At 32.6% G+C, this 22,242-nt stretch overlaps 2 protein-coding genes across 3 annotated transcripts; both read right to left on the minus strand.

Moving 5' to 3' along the window:
• Positions 1 to 779: 779 nt before the first annotated feature.
• Positions 780 to 10,709, minus strand: LOC124827947 (UDP-N-acetylglucosamine transporter UGNT1-like). 2 transcript variants are annotated; one of them, XM_047301136.2, is made up of 10 exons: positions 10,362 to 10,707; positions 10,198 to 10,274; positions 8,026 to 8,187; positions 7,796 to 7,929; positions 6,260 to 6,390; positions 6,104 to 6,148; positions 5,906 to 6,003; positions 5,172 to 5,279; positions 1,306 to 1,362; positions 780 to 1,212 (listed from the first exon to the last, which is right to left on the minus strand). In XM_047301136.2, the coding sequence occupies exons 1-10, from the start codon at positions 10,516 to 10,518 to the stop codon at positions 1,138 to 1,140; spliced, it is 1,044 nt and encodes a 347-aa protein (XP_047157092.1). In that variant the 5' UTR covers positions 10,519 to 10,707; the 3' UTR covers positions 780 to 1,137. The 2 variants fall into 2 exon arrangements, with proteins under 2 accessions (XP_047157092.1, XP_087956465.1); XM_088100339.1 differs by having other exon boundaries at positions 10,198 to 10,709.
• A 3,518-nt stretch (positions 10,710 to 14,227) lies between these two features.
• On the minus strand, positions 14,228 to 17,840 carry LOC124827949 (uncharacterized). The gene is made up of 4 exons (XM_047301137.2): positions 17,439 to 17,840; positions 17,051 to 17,236; positions 16,239 to 16,646; positions 14,228 to 15,764 (listed from the first exon to the last, which is right to left on the minus strand). Exons 1-4 carry the CDS (start codon positions 17,772 to 17,774, stop codon positions 14,886 to 14,888), a joined length of 1,809 nt encoding a protein of 602 aa, XP_047157093.1. The 5' UTR covers positions 17,775 to 17,840; the 3' UTR covers positions 14,228 to 14,885.
• Between the last annotated feature and the right edge of the window lie 4,402 nt (positions 17,841 to 22,242).

Below are 22,242 nucleotides of genomic sequence, written 5' to 3' on the forward strand. Positions count from 1 at the left end.
TATATTTATTTTATTTACTGAGCTGTTTTTAATTTTATTTAATGAGGTGTTTATTACTTCATTTGTTATTTACATTTATTTGCATATTTATTTTATTTAGTGAAATATTCTTAACCTCAACTTTCTATTCATCTTAACAAATTATATTTATTTATTTGGTGAAGTGCAAGATTTTACAAGAACATCAACATCTAAAAGTCTTATAAATCTATTTTTGTTTAATGTTAAATGGTAGGTTGAATGGTTTATATTTGATTGTAACTTTATTGATATAACATGATATGCATGAGAATTTCATAAAAATAAATAAACTTACCTTTATATTTGGTTTATGATTTTTCACATATAATGATCAAATATATATTATATATTATACTTGAATAAAGGATAAAGTGAAAGAAACTGTAATTGATAATGAGGAACGACAATAAGGATGTGGAGTTTTATATTGTTTTATATTGTAAATATGTAATATAAAAAAATTGTGTATATTTTAAATTAAGCATGTTTAAATAATGAAAAACTTTATGAATATTTGGTGTTTATTTGGATCGTTACAAATGAAATTTTGATCATTTTAAAAATCAAGCATCAACTTGAGGAGGTGGCTCAACTTGGCAGAGCCAATGGGTGTCCCCACCAAAACAAGCATCGACTCTGCTAATTACCAACTCTTTCAAAAATGCGCATGTGAAAATTAATCTTCTGTCTTCAATTGTTTAGCAACCGTGAAACACTTCTTATAATGTTAAATCAGTATTTTCAAACCAGAGAGGGGGTAATGAAATGAATTGGTAGATTTAAATTTTCTGTCTACGATGAATTTTCTATTAAAATACAATGTTTGTTAACAGTTACACTTCCAGAGAGATATGCATAGCATTAATCAAATTAGATGTTTGAATACACTATAGCCATGACAGCCTTTCTCCTCTAGTTCCCCAGAAACAGTCGTATGTCAAGTTGTAATTAGCAAAATTTCCCACAAGTATCGATCTGTCGATCACAAGTTCCAATACCCGAGTTCGTTCAGGTTCTTCTTCCTTCTCGAGGGATGCAGTAATGGGCAGAAAACTGAAGCAAATGGCACTCCCAAATTGAAAAAAACAAAAACTTCATCTAGAGAACTCGAGTCAGTTATTTGCCAATGAGCTTGTAGTAGGCATATAGACCAGATCCAGCAAAACCAAGAAATTGCCCGGATATGTTCCACTGAAATTGAATAAAAACACATTTATCGTCAGTTATAACAATGCTCAATTGGGAACACCAGAACTGCAGCAGAGTAAGAACAAGAATACTCACAATATCAAAAGGTAGCCCACCAAAAATTATCCAGCCAAGACCAATAGTAAATAGATCCTAGACATCGATTAAGAATAATTAGAAAGCGTAAAAGCTGCCTAAAACAATCGTGGCAACATTATAGAGCCCAAATTAGAGAGTAGAAATAAGTTCCGAGAATGAATGAATGCATTGTATATACGTGGAAAAGGGACTGACTAATGTAACTATATCTTAACCAAATAATTTTAAGCTAATATCTCTAACACCCTGACGCCCGTTCTAGATGGTAGAAGGTGAATGCTAACATTTACAACTTAGAAAAATGGGCACATTGGCAAAATACAATATGTCAAAAGATCCCATACATTGGTGAAACTGGCAATGGCAAAATAGGAAACAAGCTTAATCCCCATGCAAAAAAGTTACAGTCAATGCTTAGCTGTTAGGAAGAAGTGAATCAAACAAAGATTAACCACATAAGGTCATCTCTAATAAAATTGGTTACAAAGGTCTGTCAACAAATTATACCATTGAGCAAATGACATGACATTGCTTATATAAGCACCGTTGCTTAAAACAAAATATGCTTTCAATGAGAGAAATTAATGGGGTTTAAGAGTTACTAATATGGAGTCAATTATATGAATTACAAAATTAGGTTGAGTGAATTATTTTGTGTAAAGTGCTTAAACTTATGTGGAACTATAACAAACTCATTTAAGCAACCATACATTATGGATGCTCCAAGAAGAAGCTAACTCTATTCTAATGCCAAGGTTCATCTTCATAATTGAGATATAAAAGTTACACTCTCAGGGAAAACTAGATAATGTTTCGACATCAAATCCGCTAAAGTAACATTGTCACACTTAATCATTGCATTCGAGGCATTGTTCGTTCTAGAACTCGAAACATCTGTAATGATTTTTGTCTTTCAAAAGCATCTCAATGGGTTAAGGGAGGACGGTGTATATATACTACCTTTAGCGTCAACTTTTAAGCTATATGAGAGTTTTGGACAAATTGGAAGAAGTCCCTAATCAAGGACTAAACTACAAGAAAGGCTTGGAACCATCCATTTTGTCTCCAAGATGCTACTAATGCTCTGACCTCAAATCCATTAAGATAACATCACTTGGTAAGTTCCATAATGTTTCAACCTCAAGTTTGCCTATATAGCATTGTTACCACATCTGAATTATTGTTCGCTTTGGAATTTGATGCTTTGGTAACGATTTTGTTCTTAAAAGGCATCTTGGTGGGTTAAGGAAGAGAGTGTATATAAGCTACTCTTGACCTTGACTCTTAAGTGATGTGAAACTTTTATATGTACTCCCAATCAAAGGGCTATGTTGAAGGAGTGGCTTGAAATCCTCCATTTTGTCCCATGGATTGCCAATGTTTCGACTTTAAATTTGCTAAGATAACATTGGAAGGATCAATTACCACACTTGAGATATTGTCTACTTTGAAGCTCAACACTTTTGTCATGTTTTTGTTATTTATAGTTGTTTTGGTGGGTTAAGTGAGAAAGGTGTTTATAAACTAGCTTAGTGTGAAGTCCTAAGCGACATAGGACTTTTGGATGTACATGAACAAATGTTTTAACCTCAAGTCTTCTAAGATAGATCGTTAGAGTAAATTACTACAATTGAAGTATTGTCAGCTTTGGAACTCAATGTTTCCTTTACAGTTGTCCTTAAAAGGAACTTCAGTGTGTCAAGGGAGGAAAGTGTATATAAACTACTCTTGGTCTCACCTACTAAGTAAAGTGACACTTTTAGGCATAGTGGAATAAGCCCCCTAGTTGTGGGTCAAGGGAAATTAGTCTAGAACCCTTCTTTTCCCGTCCATAGATGATGTCAATATTCTCATCTCAAGTCCACTAACATCATTAGCGGCAATCACCACATTAGAAGTATTTTCTGCTTTTGAGCTCCATACTTCCATCATGGTTTTATGCTTTGGTGGGTTAATGGATGAAAGTGTATATAATCTATCCTTGATATCACCACTTAAACGATAAAGGACTTTTGGGCGTACTAGACAGATTCCATCAGGTAAACATGAAATTTTGGCTTGGGCAGCTATAAATACCATTCTTTGGAAATACTTAGAGTCCTCCATAAGGTAACTGAAGAAAAATGAAGATCACCAAAGCATATTAGCTCCAATGAAAATATTTTAACTTCAGGCAAGGTAACTCCACCATAGCATGATCAGTGAACCAACAAATGTTCAAGTATCAAAATACAGATGACAACCTTGGCCAATACAAAAGTCATTAAGAAACTTGGTACCATTTCACAAGTGAAACTTGAGTTAATGAATTGTAACCATGATCATCAAAGAACACGAAGCAAGCTCAGATTGAGAGCCACAAGGAAAGCAATAGCAACAAAGTTAACTAAATAGCAGGAACGCCTGCAATAAATTCAGATAGATCGCCACTATCAAGAACAAAGAATATGTTCCACATAGGTTGAGATCTTCAATCAGAATAAAAAACCAGAATGAGACCTTTAGATTGCTTCATGATATGAAAATTCAATCTTCTATAACTTGATTGGAAGGGAAAATAGAAACCATTTCTCTTGGTTCAAAGACTCTTGTGACTGCATAAAGATTCATAGTTGTGTTTGCAATTCAATAGGGAACCAAAAGTAAAATAATCTGATTGGATGAGTGAAAATCATGATGCATGAAATTGGAGATCTGTGAGGCCACACCCATTGTCAATGCTAGCAATGCCATTGGGATCTCTTGGGTGTGTATAGCGAAGCGAGTGATTGCAACATTGTTGAGGAGGGGAGAATTGAAATGTGATTAGGGACTGAGAATCAGACAAAAATGGAGAGATAGGACCTGAATCTGAGTTTTGATGGGAGAAATGACAGGAAGAATTATTGATTTGGCAAGAACATCAATGAGAATGAAATACAGAAAAGGGTGGTGAATAGAGCTGAGAAATTGAGGGAAGGGAAGAAAAAGAGCTCCGAATGGGGGTCTCTATTACCATGTGGAGAAATATGGCAGAGTCCAAATTATAGAGAAAGTAATGAGAATGAAAGAATGTATTATTGATACAAAATGATGCAGTACAAATTCAAACTACTATACGAGAGACTAACTAATCAAACCATCATCTTGACTAACTATTTCAACCAATCAACCATCTGTAATAACAACATCATGAGTATGATGTCCAAATTAAAAGTACGTACCCAATGTGGAAAAAGTATGTCCTTAGTCCAATTAAAGGAGTACAAATTAGACTCAATGGCATGATATGGAAAAATTATGTTCTTATCCAATTAAAGCCAATTTATTGTGCTAAGTCAGTGTGATGTCCACATTAAAGGTTTCCAACATAGACTAAATATCTTAAGCCTAATTGATCAGAAACAATATCTGGAAGTTTTTCTTTTCCCCACTGTTCATGAGTCAAATATGATTTGAAGCAAGATGATTTCCCAAGAAATTCAGATTATGCACATTTCTTTACTTCCAAATAATTTTTCCAGCAAAATTTATGCCACTTCAAATAAATCCCCCCTTTATCTCTCTTATCCGTATCAGTATCCAGAAGCAAATTAACAGATGATTACACTTAGTCGTTCTTAACACCAAAACGTACAAGAATCTTCCCAAATTCCAAAATTAATAGCCAGACCAATGTGTACTAATAAGGCCATTTCTCACCCTATATTAGTCAAATTCGTAGAATTTCCATTGCACACAAGATGTACTTCAACAGAAAAGGCATACTACACCATGTCATCATTATGAAAGCAAAGCTTTACAGCATCATCACTGACAACCTGTAAATCTAGGTGCACTATTTATGCAAGGTAAAAAACAACAAGCAAGGCATGCATAGATACCTTCAGATTACCACAAATTGTCTGTGTGACAGCTGAATTTAGAGTTGTGTTCAGAAAAATACAGTAATTCAAGAAGAATGCCAGTATGCAGGAAAAAAGCAAAATAACCTGCAGGAGAAAAAAAATACAGAAATTATAACTTCTCATAATTTAAAATTTTGAGGAAATATGTTTAAAGCTTTTATATCAACAAAATGCAGACCAATCACTTAAACAATTTTTTTTTATATTATATTCAATGATTTCAAAATTGGACCAATCACTTAAACAATATAAGGTGAGAATTTTAGGGTTTGAGGTTCAGCCTCAAGCGTTTATATATGAATAAAATCATGGGGAAAACTTTGAAATGAATTTCTAGCATAATTAAATTAATTCATCACATAAACAAATATTAATGCAAAGTACTACTACTAATAATGACATCTTTTAACCTACAATAAAAGCAGAAAAGTGGAAAGTATACACACAATTCCTCCTTAATAATCATTTCCTCTATTTAACAAGATACACAGACCTAAAACTACATCACTTTCTCAGGCTTTAGGAATATTGTTGCTGGAGCTTTTTAGTATGTCTGAAATCTTAGTGTCACCAGGTTATATGAATCCTAGTCTGCTAGATTAGCTGGATCAATATTATTATTTTTCTTTTGGCAAGTAACCAATGAAGGTCCAGCAATGACTAGTGAATATTACAACTTATTGAATTAGAATGGGTAAAGCAGAACATACGATAAAACCAGGTGAGAAGAGATATGGAAAATTGATTGATATCTTCAAATCACCACGAACAAATGTCCAGATCAGTAAAACAGGCCCACATATGATACCTATAATAAATAGAAAAGTATTTCAATTTTCAAATAAGAAATTCAGTTACACTAGAAAGGGTTAGTTTAACAGGCCATCATACACAATATATCAGCTTACCATTGCACCACATAAGCCCAAAGCTATTAAGACCACTAGTTTTCCCTGATAAAACGACATGATACCTTATAAGTTATAAACGAAAAAATGAAGGCTAAAGAAAGAAGTTGTAAAATTTCTGCTTTATGTGATAGAGTGAGAGTATAGGAATACAACCAATGCGGGATATAGTTGCGAGATATATTGCTGTGGCGATGTTTGACATGAAAACAACAGCATAGCCATAAGCATCAAAAGAAAGATCCCGAGCTCCCGCAACAAAGGCACCAAAGACAATCAAGCCAACACTGATAACAGCCTTATAAATTTCAGTTAAATGAAGGAATCAGGCAGATGCTCATTCAAATAACAATTCAAACTTTAACTTCATTGTGTTAAAATTGAAAAGGTGATATAACCAAAAGAAGTTCATACGGAGCATCTCACATAGCTTAATTTCAAACATAGCAAATGTAGATAGCATATACCAAGTCTAAGTGTAGTGTAAAACACATTCCAAAATCAGAATGGTTCATTTCCCTTTTCCTCCAAGAACATAGGTATTTTTTTATCTTATTAAGTAGTTTGAATGAAGATATGTTAACATTATAAGAAGAGAAAAGACAGTATGAGACATCATCAATCGGACATGAATTAGTAATACTCATTTAATAGTGTAAAAATTTCACACATCATTTTGCATTCATTTACCGAAGGATGAATTCGGTGGCTAGATTAATTATATCTACATGATTTATAATCTCTGACATAAGGAAAGTAGGATTATAAGTCAAATAATTCTAAGTATTTGCAGAAAATAGTCAACTATACAATCACTAAATAGGGGACATCTACCCAAAATAGGAGACGCTTTTCAACAATCTACTAGCTTAACCTTTTATGAGTAGTATAAGTCATTTAATTAATTTCTATAATTTTCAAATAGCAGCCATCACACTGGATTGCGCATTCTGCAATGCTATTAACGATTAATAGTTGTGATAAAAGTAGATCAATGCACTGTCCATACTTCAAATCCAAATGCCCCTTGCATGAGGGGACATGTTAAAGAAGCAATAATGCATTTCATGAGTCTTCACCCAGCACAACTTAGGCTTCGAGAATCAGTTTAGGGCTTTTGTGATCATCAAGTTGGTAATGACCATTTCTATCACAAGAAATTTGGTTAATTTATATATAAAAAAAATAGGGTCTGTTCAGACAAACTTCTTCCTAAGAACTTCTGGAAGAAACATAGAAAAAAATGAAATTGACTTATCCATAAGTTGATGTTGGAGATCCCACATAGACTAGAATTATGTATAAATGGGTGCAAACATGACTTTGCAAGCCGGTTTTCTGAGGTCAGTTAAATTTAAACTCTAAATCTAAAAGTTAAAATTAGCCTATGCACAAGTTAATTTGTAAAAGCTCCTCTCATATAGCTTCTCCATATTTTTATTTTTAACTTGTACATAAGCTAGTTTTAAATTATGGAGAAGTCATTTTTAGTTTTTTCTTTTCATATTTTCCTCTCTTTGAAGGCAGTATGGAGAAACTCATCCAAACTGGCCATAGTACAGTCCACTGCCTCTATATTAAACTGCGCACTTTACGTATGATGCTAAACTTTAAGCACGTCAATCAAAAATTTATTTGAACAAAATGTAAATACTGTAGAATAGATTATGCAACGAGGAAAATGCACTTTACCTTAAAATGACCGAACGTGTATACCTCTGCCCCACCAGAGCAAACTCAACAAGCATTGTAAACACCACTGTGGTCCTCCTCAGAGTTGTGTACATTGGAACATTTACTCCACGAACAGACTCCATGGTGACTAGCTAAGGAGAAGTATAGGGGTAAATAAAAATAATAAACAATACTTGCTAAGTATTCGTTCTCTTTTTTTTTTTTTTCTTTTAGGGGTGAAAGGGTACCATGTAAAATAAGTATGCTCCTGACAGAGGAAGAGTGTGCTTCAAAGTCTTCAGTGATACAAATTTTGTTGAGGTATCTGATATAAGTAAGGATTCATTTGCTGAGAAAGATATCATCCTCCATCGTCTCAACAGATAGAGGAAGCAACACGAACACACCATCTGCAGAAAAACAAAGAAAAGTGTATTTAAATTGTGAAATGAAAAAAAGTGGATCTTCACAACAATAGATTGACAGTTATAATGCCTACTGTAGACACTGCATGACACCTAAAATCTAGATGCAATATAATTCTCTTCTTCCTCTTCCCCATTGAATAAAAAAAAATATTGCTTTTTGCATTATTGCTTCAAATAAGTTTATAAATTCCAACAAATCATTTCGAAGAAGTCAACTCTTAAAATACTTGCTTAACATACAGTGCATCAAAGCGTCCTTGAGTATCAAAGAGGCAAGATAATGTAGACCAGTGGAAAAGTAAACATAAAATCAATAATGCAAGTTTGGAGCAGAACTACTATTTTGCATAATATTCCATCCTCTATGACAATGAAAATAAGGATTGTTAAGATAAATCATGACAACAAGATTAACTCAAGGAGAAATATGTTCATTTTCTTCCTTATAAAAAAGGTGAATTGTAAAGTCGAGTTCCATACAATTTTCTGCAAGGGATGCCAAAAAATTTGAATGGAACATAAATTATAGGCCTGCTAAGTCTTGGTTCGTAATAATCACAACACAAAAGAATCATGGATACAGTACTAGATACATCCATTAAAGGTACTTACAGGATACTCTTTCTCTTCTTTCAATTTTTCACTATCAAAATATGTTGGCATATTTCGTTGTTAAGTCAATCATTGTGATGAGCCAGTAAGTTATAATACTAGCCACTCCAAGCTACTTATAATACTATAGCTTAAAATACTAAGTTTTTGGTACAGTAACCAATCAAACAAAATGCTACTACATTCCTTAAAATTTTGTGCTCACTTAAGCTGTTTCTGCTTTCTTCATATGATATATGAAAATTCATTGGAAACTTGGAGTTAAAACCTTATGGAAGAGTATTTGTAAAGACTTATTTACTTCCACTGTATCCATTTTCTATTTGTTAAGATTTTGAAAAATGACCCGCAACTGCAATTTCAGAGATTAAGGAAGGAATTTAGTTATGCAAAAACATTTTCTATCTGCATATCCTTTTTCATTTTCAATTTGTTAAGATCAGAAATGATTTTTGGTTTTACATCATGGTTTCATTTTCATCTCTTGTTTGACTCACCATCCTCCTCCCTCACACCGCCCACCTCCCGGTCCAGTGTCTTTCCCAACCTCAAGATTACCGGTGTCATCAAGTATCTGACATTGGAAAAATGACATGGCATCAGCTAGACTTCTGGCAGGAGTTTATGGCCGCTTGGATGGTATCAGTGTCATATGAAACGTTGTCACCAACAGCTCCAAAATCGATGACTTAACTGTTAACAGGTTGAGAGGAAGTGCAGGTTTGATGGGAGTCTGATAGCAGTGATGTCAGGCTTTAACGGTTGTTTGTGATAAGAAAAAAAACAAATAAAGAAAAGAAAAAGTGAAACAACAATTTTTCCTTTTCAAATTCCGGCTTCTTTTGAAAAAAGAAAATTAAATAAAATGTTTTTTAATCTTCAATATTGTTAACTCAATTTTTCTGTTTTCTATAAAAAATGGAAACATAAAATACTCAAAGTAAACATCTCCTAGAGATTTTGGAGTGTCTATTATAGCAACCTAATTTAAAACCTTGCATATAATTTATCATCCCGTACCTTACATTATAGTTTCATCATACCACAAACACGAACCAATGGATTCGTCTCTCCCAACAAAGTCTTCTCCATACACATAACCAAGAATTGAAACCCTAACAACAAGCTGAAGGAATCTAAATATATATCCACTGTACTGTACCTTGTTGGTAACATAAATAAACCAATACTAGATTATAAGTGAAAGGTACTTGTAAGCATGTTCATGTCATTCACCTCACCTATAAACTAAAAATTTAGGGCATAAATAAATGTATCAACACAATTCCTAAAGTCTCACTAAATTCGAGAACAAATATCAACACAACAGATGAACTATCACAGTGCGGATAGAAAGTCACAAGAATGTAAGCATAAAACCTGAAGAAGTGTGATGACATTGGCGGAGGGAAAATTATAAGACGAAAGCGCTGCTTTATTGAACATCACCAGCAAAACTACAGAACAAAGAGGATATGATGGATTTAAGAAGCATTTGAAAATTTGACGACGAAAGAACGGAGCGGAATTAAGAAGAAAGGTACCAGCGCAGGACATGTAAGAGACGGCGGCGAAGGCTCCGCGTTTGGTCATGGCGGAGCCTCTGAAGAGCTTGTCATCGGCGTAATCGTCTTGGTTGGAGGGAGGATCGGAGACGGGGAGCATGAGATTCTGCGAGGAATTTGACGGTTTGAGAGACATAGAGAAAGGGAATTGGAGAGCGAAGGGTTTGGTTTGGTTTTGCGATTGGATTGGAGTTTGAAGGAGAATTCGAGGAAGTGAAAGGCGAAGAATGAGAGAGGGGTTAGAGTCAGACCCAGTCTAGAAGGCCACTAGCGAATCCCGACTTCACGACTTGGTCAATTCAACTCTCAGCTCTCAAACTGTTTTCATCACACTCCAAGAGGAAAGCGTCATAAAAAAAATCTCGCTTAAAAATTTGACACCACTATTATTACAATAAAATTATTTATCAAATATATAAATTTTTGGATATTTAAGGGCCAATAAATAAATAAATGTAGCTCGTGACAAAAGTATCAATGAGGTTTCCTAGTGCCGTGAACATCAAGGGTATTTCTAGGTAGACTTCCATTATAGACTCAGGATGTTATTATCAAAATTAAGATGCTAGGAGTTCATAGTTTAGGAAGGAGATTTCTTCCTTTTCATAGTTCGACTTAAGACTTCTTTTATAATGATCATACAAGTGCATGGTGTTTATAGAACCCAAAATAAGATCTCTTGATTTATTCAATAGCACGATAAAATCCTAACTATATTTAATATCTTCACGACATTGAGAATAGTTTTTAAGTGAATGAAAAAACATTATTAAACAAAATTACACTAAGATACCAATAGATTGACACATCTACACTCACTTCACCGTATTTTTATTTGTAAGATTATTATGAAACAAAGTTACATATATTAAATGAATATAAAAATGTATTAGATTTTTTTTTTCTTGCAGTTACGTAATAAAAGAGTAGAAGAACATTTAGATGTAATTAGTAAAAGACTTAAGAGTTTATTTAACAACAACATCTTATCGATCTCCAACAACATCATGTTATATTGAGGATGGTTGACAAAGTTGCATACCACAACATATGTAAGATGATGCCAACACTTAAAAATAGCTTACCAAGCACACAAAACAACCCACATAAGTGTTCACTGCAAACAATAAAAATCTTGATACACTGAAACAACTTATATATATTTTTCATGCCATCGAAGTTCGAATATCTCTATAAACTACTCAAACATGCATGCGATAACAAACCATCCTTTCACTCTTAAGATTATGACCATCAACCTTTCCTCCAAATGAAAGAATTTAAGCACTAAAAGATACATCCTAAAGAGAAAAAGAGAGAAAAGAGCTCAAAGAAAATAATACATTTGAGCTGAAGAAAAGAGAAGAGAAGAGAAAAAGAGAAAGAGATACTCTCGAGCTTAAGCATTAAATTTCTTACTACTGTAAGAGAGAAACACATGTGAGTGTTTAAACTACATTGCATTGTAATCAAATCCTCTCGTAGAGAGATTTAGTCTGAACTACTTGTAAGCAATCGTTGATTGCAATTCTGAAGAGAATTAAAATACTTACAATTGAACTCTTTTGAGTTGAGGAATCTAAGCGTGGTAATCTAGTACCAATAGTGGTTTGAATGCTCAAAGGAAATATCGATAGGGAGCTGAGTACAAGGAGTGGTGCGAATACTCAAAGGAAATCTTGGCAGCGTGCTGAGTACTAGGAGTGATGCTAATACTCATTTGTAATCTTGTAATGATTATAGTTGAACCCTCTGCGAAGAAGATTGGACATAACTCAGTTGGAGCGAACCGTATAAAATCTCTTGTGTTATTTTCTCTTCTTTTTACTAAACAATCATCTTGGAAAATCTGCAGTTGAGTTTTATATTTCAAAATACAAGAACTATATATATATCTATATATATATATATATATATATATATATATATATTTTCAAGTCCACATCTAAGTTTTCAAAAGAATATTTCACACGCTCAATAACGTGTTATATCAGAAGGGTTGCGAAAAACGTTTTTCATAAACACTATTCTGTTATAGAAAAGCTGACAAAATAGTATTTTCTAACGCATGTAGTTTCACTGTCCTTAAGGACTTATCCACGGTGTATTGCGCAAGCCCCTAGGATACAATCGGAACTTCCCAGAATATTTTTGAGGATCTCAGAACTAGCAAGGATATCTAAAAGGAGTATAAAATAACCCAGAATATGTTTAGAAAGGAAAAGAAGAAAAGAGAATGAGAGAACTCTTATTTATAGAGCTAGGAAAGAATAAAATAAATAAAGGACAATAAAAACAAAACAAATTAACATCAGAGCACTAAAGTTTTTTTTATCGTTGCTTTTTAAATTTTTTAACGTTGCAATTAATAAAATGTTCTTTACTGATGCCAACATCAACGTTCTAAACATTCCAAGGCTTTAACTTTTGCAATATCACTATATATTATAACATATTCAACCCGTACCCCACCTTCTAGTGTTTTTCAGATACTTCATTGTTGTCCCGCACAACAATTCAAAACACAAGTGATCTCACATAACAATTCAAAACACAAGTGATCTCACATAACAATTCAAAACAAAGTCATCTCACATACCATTTCAAAACACAAGTGATCTTACATACCAATTAAAAACACAAGTGATCTCACATACCAGTTCAAAACCCAAGTGATCTCAACGCAAGGCATCAACTCACATAGTGCGACCTGATAAACTAATTTCACAACTATTACACTCTCTCATAGAGTTCCCAACCTTTCACTCTCCAAAAACTAAGTAAGTATCCTATTTCTAACTACAACCCACATGTGTAACTTACCAATCATTCACTCAACACTAGTGTTAAAACTCCTTACTACTCCTAGAGTCTTACGAACAAAGTCCAATCCCTACTACTCTTCCAAAGAGACTTACAAACAAAGTTCATTAGTTATAACACCACACAAAGTTTATCGTCATTTACTCACACAGAGCTAAAACTCATTCTGCTCACAGAATCTTATAGATGGAGTCCACTTCTCACTGCTCTTCCATAGAGTCTTATGAGTGAAGTCCTTTAGGTTCACTTTTCACTACTCTCCTAAATATTCTTACAAATAAAGTATTAACTCGTGTTCACCACAATAGACTTTACAAAACATCCTCACCTTTTATTAAGACACAACACAATTTTCGTCCTTTGTAATCTCTCAAGTTCCACATTCATTAACTCATTCAATTTCACTACATATAAATCCGTCTTACTTATACAACTTTTCACTTAGACTATATACTACCCCTTAAATTAACAATAATCAAATTTTTAAAAAATAAATAAATAAGCAAACCCACCCACACCCACAAATGCATTATGTTGTCACTTTATAAAAAACTCAACTACTAATTACTAATATCAATTACTTCAAACAATAAGAAAAACACAAACTAACATTAATATTATATTTTCATATAAGATATTATAATATGAATTAAATATATTTTTAGTTGACGTGGATTTAGAATTTTTTTTTAAATTTTAATATATTTTATCCTTCAACTTTAGAAATGAATAGATATTCTCTTATGTATTAACTTTTTTTTATGTTAAATGAGATTTTAGCTTAACATTTTACATATCAATAATTTAACAAAATTACAGACTATATTAATTTGTTTTTAAAATTTGGAAATTTATTTTTAAAGTTTGAAAATCAAATTATATCAAATATTTAAACTGAAACAAATTCTAATTTTATCTTAAAATTTAAAAATTAAAAATATATTTAACCTCTTAACATTATCAAACAAATCACAATCGCGATTTTCAAAATCCAAATTTTAACTTTTCTGCTCTTGCCCACATACCCAAAATTGTCTTTTAATACCAGTATATAATACAATGATGTTTTGACTAAGGTTGCTTCCTGCTCCCCATTTTCACAAACAGACGTGGAAGCGTACATGCAATTTTTTTATTTTGTTTTGGAATTTTCTTTGATGAGTGTAGTTTGGGGAATCATAAGCCTCCATTGTTCAATTCAAACTTACAGAGTTTAAACTTTTCACCTCTCAACAAGTTCGCGCTCCCAACACATTCGTTCCCAAATCTATCTCCTTCCCAATATCTCGCATTTGAGTGAGTGTTCACCCGCAGAAAGTCGCACAGTTGTCTCGTTGAAAACATTGAGTGAAAGTTGCAGTTTCCAATTGTTGGTTGGTGCTGCTATTTGTGTTCATTGTTGGTCGCTAGTGGTGGTTGGTGCAGATTTTGCGAGCCATTCATTTATCGTTCCGTTGAGAGAAGATTAGTAGAAAGTTTCCAATGTGAATTTCTTTTTGTAAGTAACTCAAAAAACTCTTAGCCTTGAGATCTGTCTTAATCCTGATGAACCCCAAGACCTAATTTACCTGAACTTTTTGTATTCACACAAAGAATCGTGCTTTTGGGATTTGTAAGTGTATCAATTTCTCAAGACTCACAAGTGTATGAGTTGAGTTAGATACTCTACTGTCTTGTTATCTAAGTAGGTTGCAAAGGTTCACCCATAGAAGAAGGTGAAAGGAAGGATGATAACAAGCTATAATGGAAGTCAATCTGCAATTGTCTGTGCAAAGAAGGATTATAAACAATCCCTTTACTTATCATCTCCTCTTCTAGTTGTCTTAGTGGTATAGCAGCAAGAAAGCGTTTGATGAACTCTTTACAACACTCTTTTCCTCTGCAAACTATCTCACCTCTTTGTTTCTTACTTCTCTTTTCATGGATAGAACTTGAACCATCAAACTTCATTATGAAAGCCTTTTGGCATCCCTCATAAAGCCTCTCCCCCAAAGTGTCAATCACATAACAAGCATCAACATCCACCTTCAGAACAAAGAAATGATCATTCCAACCCACTATGTATATTCTTGGCTCTTGATCAACCTCTTCATCTTTTCTAGTTATCTCATCCCAAATGTCATCAAAGGACATGGCTCCTTCCAAGCACTGAAACTTCTCAGGGGAGAAAAATCCTGTGTAGGAATTTTGAGGGAGAACAACCACAGGCCTGATGTTGGCTTTCAAGACTGTCTCTAGATCAAAATGCTTATCTGGGAAGAGCTTTAGGTAGTGATCATTGTGGCTCAGCCTTATCCATTCTGAGGAACCCCTTTTGATGAGGCTATCAAATTGAGTCCGTGTTGGCATGTTATGGTTTGAATGAAGCCAGTGTGCTATTAACACTGCTAGTGTTGTACATGCACTCTCACCACAAGCTTGTTTGCTCCTTTGGTCAAATGAAGCAAAAAACACATTGGTTTTCAGCTTTGCTTGCCCATCTCTGCTCCAAAATTCCTTATTTTCCCAACCACTTGTGGTGTGATGAAAGTATGCTTGTGTAGAAAGTTCATCCATTTTCTGCAAGAAATGGATGAAACCAATTGGTAATAAGTATACTAAAGTAACCATTTTATGCACATAGAAAAACGTTAACTATTCAAATGATCCCAGAAGCTGTTAGATAAAAAAATTACTTAAAATGAACCACCTTCAGATATAAAATTGAAAAAAAAAATCATACTATTTAGAGAGATTATTACATTTCTAAGATAATCACGTTTTTATGATTCTGAAAGTTCTATGCAGCATAATACTCCATTTTACAGTTCAATTACGTCTCAAATAAAGATTGTCCAAGATTATAATATTTGTGGTTCATGAAATATCTCTTGTCATTTAACCAATCATAGATTATGGTTTTGGTAAAACTGATGATTTTGTTCTGATTACATTAAACTCATACTCTAATTAGTTGAAAGTAGGAATCTAAATTCAATACCAGGATTATTATGACTCAAAAGGAAAAGTAGATGATGTTAATGTTATTGTTACCGTGCAGTGAGTTGAATGTGAGGTTAAAGGCTCTTGATTCCTTGAGGTGGTTCTTCTAAAACTCCATCCCTTGAAGCTTCTATTCCATGGCAACATGGACCAACTCTTCTGCATTGTGTCCAAAAGGGTCTCTGTATCTGAGTCCATAAGCCTCTCTGACTCGTTTGAAACTCTTGATACTGCACACTGATTTTCAATGCTACTGCCACTGCTAGAGGTTGTGGTGGACTCATCAGACGAGTCATCCGAATTAAACACAGGTAACTCGTCTGATTCATAGGAACTCAGTTCCTCAACTTCATCAAACTTCCCATTATTTTCCCCAATGTTTGGCTCTCTGTTTACAAATGTTCTTGGCAATGGCAAGTCATCATCAAAATTTTTGAGTTTCAATAAACTCAGTGAAACCTGGTCAGGTCAATTAACTACAATAAGAATTGTTTTTCTGAACTTTCATCCATTTCAGATACATAAAATGAAAAGAAATTAACAAACATCTGAGAAATCATTATCTATTTTCTTCACAATTTGCCCATGAATAAAGAAGCACTGGCATGTACAAACACTAATAGAAACATTAACATAACTAATTAAAGTGGAACTTAACTATGCGAACTGATATAGGTTAAAATACCATAAAGAATACAAGTTAGAAGGATAAAATGATCAACTTAATTAACACCAAGATTTTTTAGCTTTTTACATTCATTTAAGACAAAAAATATAATGGAGCAACATTCATTACTTTGTGGGGGCAAAAATTTTATGAACATATATAAGTTAAAAAACAAATTCCTGTAGTTGGAGCATACCGAAAGTGAAGCTTCCAAGAACAAACCATGCACCTTCAATTGAGTTGGAACTGTTCTTTGAACCTCACAAGAATTTGTCTCATTTTTCATTTCTTCGCTCAGCGTTAACTCAGCCATAGTTATGCTCATGGAAACTTCTCCAACCACCACCATTTCAGGTTCATATTCTCCTACATCACCCTCCCCCTGCATTTCATATTTGGACAAATTTCTCATCATACACATAACAAGATCAGAATTTAATTCAAACACACAAACACTAAATGATAAGTACTAATCATGTCTTAAAATTAAACAGTGCATAAACTGAGATTTAAAAACTGTCATACGATCAATATAAAGTAAAATAAAATAAAATAACATAACTATTCATTGCAGAAAACCTTACATGTAAAACTAGAAATATCATGTGTAAGGTGCCATTGTTGAGGACGAGATGAAAGGCAGAGAGGTCACGTGCGTCCCACAGGATAGGTGCCTTAGAATTGATGACTCTTGGAGTCAAAGTAGTGTGAGTGGATGCTAGTTTGAGGGCACAATTTGAAGAAGAAGAAGAAAGTTTCCCTTTTTTGGTAGCTGTTCCAGTAATCTGAAGGGCAATTATGTCCTCATCCAAAGCACCCACCATTGTTGCCCCAAATTCCAACCTCAACAGGGTGACCTTAACAACGTAGTGTTTCTCGACGTGCCCCCAAAACCATGGTCTCCAATTTTCCATCACCATGTTGTTCGTGAAGCACTAATCAACATTGAGATATGAAAAACAAAATCAGAGAAAGAAAAGGTTGCATTTTTATTATTATTATTATTATTACAGCATATTTCTATCAACTACTTTATATGTGTATGAGATTTTAGTCACGTGTTTGTTAATGGTTTTGTTTAAATTTTACTTTCGGTTTGTGTTTTGTCGTTACGAGGAATGGAATCCAAGAAACGTTGTTCATTTAAACAACGTGAAGAAACGTGGGCTAGTTGTTATGATTGGCAACACGGAAGAAAGAACACTTCACACCAAGAAATTTGGTTCTTGTGTTATATATGTTATTCGATTTTCGAACTTTTTTTTTAATACCATGATATATGTTTTTTAACAATTTTTTTTATAATAAATTATGTGTCAATATATTTGAAACGCACTAATTATAAGTTATTTATCAAAAAAAAATTATTAAAAAAGCATTTTTCTTTTTTAATGTAAAAGTAAAGAAAGAAAGAAGAGAGGCTGTCTTCTCTAAAAAAAAGTTGTATAAGTATTAACAAATTTATATTAAAACATCACTATGTTGTGGTTTCAATGGTACTCATGTTGGTAAGAAAATAGAGGGCACGAAATTGTAAATGAATTAAATAAAAACTATAATTACAATTTAGTAAAAAAAAATATAATTTAAGATTCAAAAGGTGAATGATGGTATTCTTTTGAATTGCCTTTTTTTAATAATTCACCCAAAGAATTAGAAAATTTACATTGACATTAAAAAATTACGCCTAAGATTCTCAATACTATTTTAGTAATTAGTATATTGAAAGAATAAAAAATGAAATGAACAAACTTACATGTGTTACTATTCTAGGAGAAAATTATCAAAAATGTTAAACAATTATATATCCTACTTTAATAAAATAAATAGAGTATTTAGAAGAACAAATAATAAACTAACTCTATATATATAAACACACAAAAAGAGAAAGTGAAGGTTTTCATATTTATGGGTGCAAGAAGCAATTCGCAATCAGAGTTCCTTTGTTTGGTCTCTTTTGGGCTCTTATATTAGACCAATTCCATTCAATTATTTTTGAAAAAGATTACTAATCGCACCACCATTTTTAATCGCATATAATTTTAATATAAAAGAAACAATAATAAAAAAAAGTTGTTGTTATAAAAAAAAAATTAAAATATTACTAAAAATAAAATAAATATACGTTATAACTCTTCATCTCAAGCAAAGTTATCCATCTGTCTTCTATAATCCATAAGCTTTCTCACGGACTTTTGTCCAAGGGAATTAGTAGAAAGAAGAGAAATAGAAATAGCGAAAATAGGTGAGTAAGAAAAGAAGAGGATGTTCATTTGAAAATAAATAGAAGAAAAATAGAGTCAAAATTAACCTTAAAGATTATTTTATTTAATAATTTAGTAATAATGATAATGATTATAATTATAATCAATATAATAGTAATTATATTTTGAGTGCAAACATTATGGTACATGTACATTTATATTTTTATTATATACTAAAATATATTAGGACCAGAAAAATTATAGTTAATTCAATCGTCCTCATAAACAAATTATCAAAATATTGAGAAAATAAAAATAAAATAAAATAATGTGTGTACCAAAAAAATGTTATTATCGTAAGGGTTAAATATGTTTTTAGTCCTTAAACTATCAAGCGAATTTGTTTTTAGTCCCTCTTTCAAAGTAAGGTACACTAAAAACATATTTAACCCTTATCATAAACTATAATAATAATAATAATAATTTATTATTATTATTATGAATATAATATTTCGAAATATATTTTGGATATCTTGTAAAATTTTATTATTATAGTTTATAATCAATTAAAGGCCTAATAATTTTGTTATTTTATTATATATTAAATATGATATTTGATTATGTAAAGATTTTACATGTTCTTGTCATTAATTCAAAAGATAAGATAATCAAAATTTCTATAAGAATACTTTTAAAATGAAGACTCATCTTATCTCAACCTCTCTATATTTATAATTTTTTTTTTATTATTTTATTTATTTAAATCTTAAATTTTAGTGTGATATTTATAGGTGGGGTGAGAACACTTATTAATATTCACAACTACTAGAGAATTGATTTCATGAACCATAGGAATGTTAAGTCAATTGACATTATATTTATATTTAAGGTATTGTTCATTTTAGAATTTAAATATATATTTTTAATTAATAGAAAAAATGTTTATAAATTAATGGAGAAAAGATATAGTTTCTTAACTATAGTTCAAAAAAATATATATTATTGTATTTTATGTTATTACAGTTATATCTTGTGATAATTGTACTAATAATTTTTTAGATTATGGATTTTTTTTGTTTCGGGTATTATTAATAAATGTCTCATTTTATTAATTTATGTTACTAAAATGAGATGTTGCATTAATGGTATTTCGTTCTTAGGATAACCTGAGAGTTGCGGGTTTGTCGTGTCTTTCTAGTCTAAGAGTTTGAGCTTAGATTATAGAATTTGTGTATGTAATTGAAAGTATTAAGAACATAAAATGTTTTGATAAGGGTAATGAGGATGCACACTCATGACTATATCAAATATGATTTTCTTTCTTAATTCTGAAGGTTTAGGGAAAGAAAGAGTTAGGTTTGTTAGAGGAAGAAATAATTGTGGTTTAAGTTTGGTTCTTTATAACAATTATTGTCATGTTTTTGCCTTTATGGTGTGTTAAGTGCTCTATAATGGTAGAGGAATGAACATCCAAGGATAACTTGACCTACTTACCTTTATGAGAAGTGAATAATACCTTTGATTCTCCATCTCTACTCGTCTGATTGAAAAATTGAGACTTTTCTAAAGTTATATGACTTCTCTCTAAGGATTCTTCGTGATTGAAAAATCAAGACTATAAGATTAGTTTTTGTGGCAAGCTTTTCAATTTAGACTAATCAGTTCCTCCGTTTGCATAAGTTGAGTTTAAGCTCTTTTTCTTGGTCTTTTTTTGTTATTTGTTGCATATGCATCGTCTTTTAATTGCATGTGTCTTTTTAGTCATTCATATGAGGCTTTGTTTATCAGTGGTTCTAATGGTGTGCCCTAATCATGTTTGTGTTGTTCCTAGATGTAGATAGGACATCCTATGAGCTTGAAAGGGGTTTGAGTTTCTTTTGAGCAAGTTTGCCTATCTCTCAGGTATGAGAAGCTAATTGTTTTGTTTTTAGGTTGTAGATATATTGAATTGTATGTTTTGCATGATTGAGTGAAATTATGAGTCTTGATATGTTGAACATGTTTATGACCAAAGTACCAAGTAGGGAATACCAATTTAACCATTTTGAACATGTTTCTTTTTCCCTAAATCATAGTTGTGATTCTGGTGATATCTGATGCAACACCGAGCGGTGGTAAGCTGGTGTTGAGCGTCATTTCTTTGTGCAGGTCTGGGAGCATTTCATTTCCAGACCGTTGAGCACCAATCTTGTACCGTTGAACTCACATAAATGCGAATGCTTTGGCGTTAAGCGATAGCAGGATACTGTTGAGAACCATGTTTCACTATAGGTCTAAAGAATTTTGTTCCAGGACACTAAGCGACAAGAGTGTGTCGCTAAGCGTTAGGAATATCCTTGAGCGTCATCTTTTATGAAAGGTTTGGCGTTGAGTGTCAGGACTGTAACTAAGCATCACCTTCTAAGAAAAGCCTAGCGTTGGGCACCACTTCTGAGCGCCAATGTACATGTTTAAGTTTTCTTATTCCATGGTTGCTTGATATATAAATTGTAATGTATTTTATGCATGTCTATGAGTTTATGGTAGGTATTCATGTTTGGTATTATGATGATGATGATTTTGTTATTGGTTATGAGTATGGTATATATGTTTGGCGTAATTTCATGGATCTGGTGGGAGATTCTATGGTGGCATTTTAGTAGTGTAAGCATTGATGTGGGAGTCCAGACATTAGAGGTTATCTTGTTGCTCTAATAACCATTCAAGCGTAGATAAAGTATAATAGGGTATCTGGTAAGAGATGCAAGAGGTCTTAGTCTAGGGGCTTTACCTTGGCAAAAGGTGTTAAGAGATTAATCTTATGTGTAGTAGGGTGAAACACATATGTAATGGCTCTATAAATCAATAAATGTTACCACAACTGCATGATCCCCCAAGATTTCACATTAATGTTTTATCCAGATATTTGAGTCTAAAATGAGTCATTATATGTGATAAGGTTGTTTTATGAATGAGTGATGTATGATGATTATTCATATGTTTGTTTAAGAAAACTCTTTTACACATTAGCTTACCCTTTCTTCTATGTTGTTTTGTTTGTGTTATTTTTATTTTTGCAATGATCACCTTTACTGGTGTGAGCAGATGAGATAATAGGAATTGATCTACCTCAGGAAGGTTATATGTTGTTGTCAAGTGTCCTATTGTCGTCCAGTGTTAAGGCATTTGCAAAATACGATGCTCC

The sequence above is a fragment of the Vigna umbellata genome, chromosome 1 (assembly GCF_029865625.1).
Source record: "Vigna umbellata cultivar VRB3 chromosome 1, Vumbellata_1.0, whole genome shotgun sequence".
Lineage (NCBI taxonomy): Eukaryota > Viridiplantae > Streptophyta > Magnoliopsida > Fabales > Fabaceae > Vigna > Vigna umbellata.